We start from the raw sequence: 7,247 nt of genomic DNA on the forward strand, positions 1-7,247 counted from the left end.
AGAAAAGGATTGGAAATATTCTTAGGAAAACTTTTCTATAAATCTCACACTTTGTGCCCTTACTGTACATTGTTCTCATCATCTGGAAACCATTAAACGCAATGTTTCCTCTTATCAGCCCCAATTTTGCCTTTGGTCACTGTTCAATACCCTGCCTCTATCATAGATCTATTCATCGCACCAGAAGGGGGCGTTATTGCTTACTTTGAGAAACGCTGAGCTAAAATAAAAGTCAATGTGTTAGAAATATTCAAGTTGTGACCCTTCAATAAAAAATATATAAAATGTCAACATTTTATATATATTCCGTTGAATTTTTATATATAGAATTTGTCTGCCGTTGCCCCTCTATATTTCCTTAACGCCCCCCAATTCTCTTTGAGCCTTCTACTGCCCCCCTGAAAGCCTCCAGCGCCCACAAGGGGGCATTATTGCCCACTTTGAGAAACGCTGATATAAACTATGCTATAAACAAAAAATTGTAATGTGCACCATTTGACTATGCCATTGCTTAAGCTTGTTTTCGTCGTGGAGCTTGTCATCGAATGGTGCTCGCGTGCTTCCTGATAAATTATTTTTTTTGTGAAAAATTCGCTGAACTTTGGAGACATCATTAATATAAATATAATTTTTATGGATGTTAAATAATAAATGGTTTTTAGTAGGTCCGCTGCTCGTTTAACAGTTTGTACAATATCCGCTATTGGTCTAGATTCGACCAATCCCATCGCGACACGAGTCAGCAATGACGTTTTACCAAATTATTTGAGTTTTTAGCATGTTTGTATGAATACTGTCGCAATTTTTTCACTGTGATATAGGAATCCGAACTATAGGAACCCGTGTTATAGGGAGGTCGACTGTACAGAAAACTACAAACTTATCCTGTAAAAATTTTTCTGATTTTTGAATGAATGTCAATAGTTTGACAAATTATTACATCTAGTTCTATAAAAAGCAAAGTGATTTTTGTGTTTTATAGAAGACAAAAATGTCATTATTGACAAAAACTCCATCATTCATGGTATCTTTTATTGTCTTTCACAACACGTGGCTTCTCCTTGAATATCAGTTATGCTCAGCTTGCTACTTGAACATCAGCTATGCCACAACATTTGGTGTGGTGATAATGTGTGTACTCTCACATAAACACAAGACAAGAGCATGTTTCATTACAAAACTGGTGCCATCCACTGAAACTTTTTGTCTCCATTGCAGTCCCACATATTGCAATGGAATTAGGCTGAGAAACAAAGCTTCTCTGAAATAAAGTATCACACTGACTATAGCCTTAAAAAGACTGAAGAAGTTAGTTCATTAAATCTTTTTTGCTGGTTTTAAGGTATGTTGAATTTTTTCATTAGTGCAATACCAGTTTCTATTGATATATTTGGATAGAATATTAATCATGAAGAGAGATACTTCATTAAAACTCCAAATTGCCTTTAAGATATCAGATTGGCAAAATAAAAATCTGGGTACTGACCCAGAGTCTCAGGCATTGTGTAAATAAAATTCAGGCATGAGAAGCCTTAGCAACAATTCCTTTGTATTTGAGAACAATTTGATACAAATACAGCTCTGTACCTTTTCAGAACTGTAGACCATGCCCATAGAAGTAAAAGAAGTCAAAGAAATCAAGGTCTGTATGTAGCCCTTCATATAGATATAATCCCTGAAATCAGCCTATCTGGAATTTTGAAGACTCTCGAAAATGGGGTAAAATTTAAAAGTAAAAACTCCAGAACTATTTCTCAAAACAATGCTAAAACTCAATTGCTTCTGACTTTACTAGAGATGGCTAAAAGCTTACAGAACACAAGAAACTACATTGCACCGATTTCAGGAAAGCAGAATCACACTTCACACACTGTTAAGCCATAACAAAAAGTTTAAAAGCAAATACCTTGCGAGGATCACATTTAGAGACACAATTCCTTTGATTATTTTGGTCATCTAAGAGACCTAGAATTTGGAGACGTTCCAAATCCCTCATTCAGAACTGCAATTTTACTAATAAGATGTGAACAATAAATGAGGGGTTTCCCAATCACCCAGAATTGTAGATAAACAAAAATTCAAAGAAACCACATCCATACATATGACCCTTTGCAAGATACAGTGGTACCTCAGGATACGAAATTAATCCGTTCCGAAAGGTGGATCATCTTTTCCCATACGATTACATGTAAAACCAAATAATTCGTTCCAACGCGAAAAACATACTCAAATTAAAGCCAAGTAATACATTTAAAAAAATAACTGTAGTAAGAAAAACAAATGAAAAATGCGAACTAATGTAACGTCGTATGGTGAGTTTTTGTTCGTATCGTGGAGCAAAAATATGTTCGAATTTCATGTCGTATCCTGAAAATTTCGTATGCTGGGGCGTTCGTAACCTGAGGTACCACTGTATTCAGTTCCAAAGTCATTTTTAACCACATATCAGTACTTCTATTCTCTACATTCTGCGTCGATCAAGGTTGGCCATCGAACAACACACAGTCATGCGCTTTCACACTGCAGCTTGGCATCTCTCTAAAACTATATAACATCAAGTACTCCACAGTATATATACAGATATATGGTTCCTTTGACTTTTTTCACCCTACCAGTATGCTCTACAGCTCTGTTAAGGTCTCAACCATCTCATTAGTCGCACTGGCTGAATAATTAAATACGATAGCAGAGCGACGTGACTCCCAAAACACACACGACCCAGAAATACGCCAATTTCAAGCGGCCATATCCGGCAAATGGTCACACACAGATATATGGTTCCTTTGACTTTTTTCCCCCTACTGGTATGTTCTACAGCTCTGTTAAGGTCCCAACCGTCTCATTCGAGGTTTGAATTAAGGGTATACCGAATTAAGCCCTTTATTTCTTGAAGAAACAAAAGCAAATATGGAATAAAAAACATTATTTTAAATTATTTCTCTTACAAAATTACTTTTTAAGTATAATCTCAGTAAAATTTCTTTCAGGAAAGCATTTAAATAAGCCGAATCCATTACATGTCAAAGATTTAAGGCTTAGTTAAAACCGTATTTTATTCAAATTCTAATTAAATGCAATACGTAAATGAATAATTTATGCATTTATATTCGAATTAATATGGAATAAATCGAAAAAAAAATAAAATAGTTTACCAGATTCAATGGAGTGTCCATTTTTCTTACGAAATAAAAATAATCGAGTAAAAAAGAAAAGAGAAAGCGTGTAAAAATCTAAACAATGTCAACCAGCGCCATCTTACTTATACGAAAATATTTTTGAAACTAATAAATTTTAATTAATATTATTAATATTTAAGAATATTATGTAATTAAATTTAACTTGTTAATTATAATTAAATTTTTATGTTATTAATACTTCATTATTTCCGCAATATTTTGTATATTATAGTAAAATTTATATTGCTTAATTTTTAAAATTAATTGTTTTCGTTATAATTATCCAATTTTGTTTTTTTTTTATAATCTTTTCTACAGGAGGGCACTAAACTTGCCTTTTTGGGAAGCCCATTGTGGGTTCGACCAGACTCACAATGGGACGACCGGATGATAAGGGGAAGACGTACCGTACCACCTCTAAAAAGTGAGTTTTTCGACTCGATCTCGATTCCCCAGAGCGATTAAGGTAATTGTGAGGGACGAACAGACCCACAATAAAGTGTTATTTTAAATTTTAATTTGGAAAATATAATCGGTTAAATTCGAACGTTTTATCGAGTTAGGCTAAAAGCCATAAAATTTATTTCCCACGGAGTTTGTTCCTTGTTGAGTCGAATCAAGTTAGTCAGGGATGTGTCACCAGGAACTTTTGATGGAGAATCCATATTGGACGTGCGACCGTTAAAGGCCATCACCTGACCTCATGGAAAAAACCCAAGAGAAAAAAAAAAGAGAAAAGAAAACGATCCCGAGGTCAGTCGTCATCCGAAGTCCCTCTACAGAAGTCGTCATTCAAAGCCCGCCCAACCAAGTCGTCCTCCAAACCATTAAAACCGTGCCCCAGGATTAAAACCGTAACACCGAATTAAAACCGCGACCAGGATTAAACCCGAGAAAAACATTCGTGCTGGATTAAGCCTCTACACTCCTCCGTGCCTCCACCCCAGTGAACGGACAAGATTCTGATTCAAGATTCAACGACAAGATTCAAAGAACTGTCCATCCAAGAACTGTCCATTCAAGATTCAAAGAACTGTCCATCGACAAGGTATTTATCAACCCGCGATTCGGTTGTAAACTCTCTCTCTCCGCGGCCTAGTATAGTTAAGGACAATAATATGCCGATAGTATTTAGTATCTCTGTATAGTATTTAGTTCGACTTAATTAAAATCGTTATTTACTTGTTACTATGGAGTCCGAGTAAGTTACTTCCGCGTCTCTCTCCTCACCTCTACTCCGAATCCAAGCGCTCACACGCTACCGCTCGCGAAACTTTAGACGTAACGTCACGATTTCCGAGTCCCCCAGAGACTCGGTGGTGTCAGATTCAGCCCTCCTGACAGGGCGCCAAAGAGGTGCCGACCCTACGGTCACATAATCCACTACGAATGCAAGGCACATGCCTAATGATCCGGATCTTGGAGGCACCAAAATATAAAGCAATTTTACCAATTGTATATCATAATTTAAAAACAATTCTATAGGCCCATCAGTGGTCAAGCGGTCTTCGTACCCTGAACACTGCTGGGAGTTCGGTCGTGGGTTAGCGCCTCGTTCGGACGGGTTGGACACATGGAGTTTTCCGAGTTTTTTCCACGTCTGTAACGCCTAAATAGGGCCAGTTTCCCTTTAAAAAAGACCTCCCGGAAGGCATCCTTCTAGGCAGATCGCCCAAGTGTTGCGTTGTCATAACTTAACAACTAAACATATAGCTAGAATTCATGGTTATTAGCTTATGTCGTAAAGTTATGTGGAGAGGACACACTATTTTCAGTGCCTAAAAAGCCCTGAAGGTCTTAATCTACCATTGTTACTAAAATAATTTCTTCATAGTAGCAAGCTGATGCTTTTATTACCTCATTCACATGATTAACCCTGTCAGTATTACGGTCTTTCTTGTCAAGAATCATAATTATGTTTAAGGAAATTGCTCCACTGCATTTTCTTCTCTATTTTGTTCTAAAATTCATCTGAGTCAGAATTTCAATACAAGATAAAAAATTATTGTGTCCAAAACAATACAAGAAATGAGTCCATCTTAGATTTGACTAGATTAAGTCCACTTGTCCTGGATATATTGGATCTCATTACGTCATTTGGGTAATGAGAGTAATGACGTAACGAGATTCAATACGTACAGAACAGATCACCCTTTAAACTTTCTGAAGGTTTGAAAGGAACTCAAATCCGAGTTACTCAGAACAAGATTCTTTATTGTCTTAGTCATTTGTTACTCTAACTCGTGATGCAACATGCACCGTCAATTATGTTACTTTTATTTATGTTTGAGACCCAGCATCTAATATTTGGATTTGGTCTGTATTGCCCGTGTTTCCCCAACCTTCAGCTAACATGGATGAAGGATGAAAGGCAATCTAACGACTTAATTTTTCATTATAATAGTGTTTTATTACTACAGGGTTGATTAATGAGAATGGATCAATCCATGGACAAGTGTTTTCAGCTAAAGTTTGGAGAATCCACAAGATGAATCCTCCAAACTTATTTAAAATTATTAAGATTTAAATTGAAATGAATCTGCTCTTCAAGCAATACAGTGTCTTAATTTCTCCATTAAAGGGAATTCATCTTCAGTTGACAACAGGAATTTAGCACACTTTATCGATTTAACTTGTATTTAGGTTTTCATGTCATCTTATCGTAAGAAAAAGTAAATATAGTTACATTGAAAGATATGTAAACAGGTCATCGCTAGACTTACAGACATTAATGTCTTGTATCTAATTCACTTTGCAAGTACAGTATATTTTAATCTATCAGTTAGGCTATCAACATATAAAAAAGTAAAACGCAAAGATATTTAAAATTATTTATTAAGAACGGGGATCACTCCGTTCGAAGTTGAAGCTTGGAAACTCTACAGCATTCAGGGAAGGAGTCGATGACGTAATTTAGTCGTAATCCGGTCTAGTCTGTACGGAACAATATCTCATACCGGGGCACCCAGTCTCCACGTGTCATTTGAAAAATTCTCATATGAGCAAGATAGCGGATGTCACTATTCTCGTGTGTTCGAAATGTCCTGAAAAGTGCGTTAGTTTTGAGGACGTGCGGGCTCATATTCTGTAGATACACAAGGCAAAGATTATTTATAATAATGGTGATATAGCGTGAATTTCGTCAAGGACTATCCCATAATCATCGGAAGTAGTCTCTTCGTCTTTATTTAAAAACCAACCTGTCATTTTGTTTTAGCCCAGAGAACAAATTTTTCCGGTTGATTACCAACGAAAAGCTTCAGGATAAGTGATGTCACAATTCGCGCGAATGGATCGCCCAATTCTAATCCAGTGTACGATCCTGAACGCACCCTTGGATTCGTGTTAGAGGAGTAACTTAAAAGCGAAGCTGTACTGAAGAACTCATTTGTTGTTCCTATACTAGTGTTCTTTTGAGTGCTTTCTTGTTTAACATCACGTAACAAATACATAAAATACATTTCTTATACCGAAAACAGTACTTATACATATAAATATTCCCTTCCTTATCTGAAAAAGCCCCATCTCTATTTTACAAATAGATCTATTTAGTTCACTCATGCTTACTTGTATCGACGGTCTTGGCAGATGATGTAATTTAGGCCCATATGTGCATACCTTTAAAAAGGTTAAAATTTTATAGTTTAACAAGATACGAAACAGAAAATATTTATAAACATTATAGAAATGAAATTAACAACAAAATCACGCGAAATCTTCATTGTTAGTGTCATAGGAAAGAGGTTTTCTATCGCTCCTAAAGGTCTAGATTCGATTTCTGTATTGGTTTTCATACATTTTTTATGAATAATTCGGATTATTGCTTCATGAGTTGTGACAATCATCTCATTAATTAATTAACTTTTGGAATGTAACCCGTGTTTTGCATTATTCCTTTGTTTTGTATAGCACGAATACGTATATTACGGCATTTTTTCGGAACGTAACTATTGTGTCATATGAGGTATACCTGTATATTGATACACCAAATAAATGGGTAACACCAAACGAATAAAATATGAATACAAAATTTCAAAAAAGTCATATAGAAAATTAATGCGGTCGTTAATC

General features: G+C 35.8%; 1 protein-coding gene across 1 annotated transcript in view; it reads right to left on the minus strand.

Annotated features, from left to right (window-relative positions):
• Positions 1-3,259, minus strand: part of LOC111621098 (nuclear receptor-binding factor 2-like) — a 31,527-nt gene extending 28,268 nt beyond the window's left edge. Inside the window, exon 1 of the mRNA XM_023363159.1 lies at positions 3,153-3,259. Within this exon, the coding sequence (XP_023218927.1) occupies positions 3,153-3,173 (21 nt within the window). The 5' untranslated portion in view covers positions 3,174-3,259. The remainder of the gene's footprint in view (positions 1-3,152) is intronic.
• Positions 3,260-7,247: the final 3,988 nt, after the last annotated feature.

This window comes from Centruroides sculpturatus, unplaced genomic scaffold (genome assembly GCF_000671375.1).
Source record: "Centruroides sculpturatus isolate CEXI.00-Female unplaced genomic scaffold, Cexi_2.0 scaffold294, whole genome shotgun sequence".
Classification (NCBI taxonomy): domain Eukaryota; kingdom Metazoa; phylum Arthropoda; class Arachnida; order Scorpiones; family Buthidae; genus Centruroides; species Centruroides sculpturatus.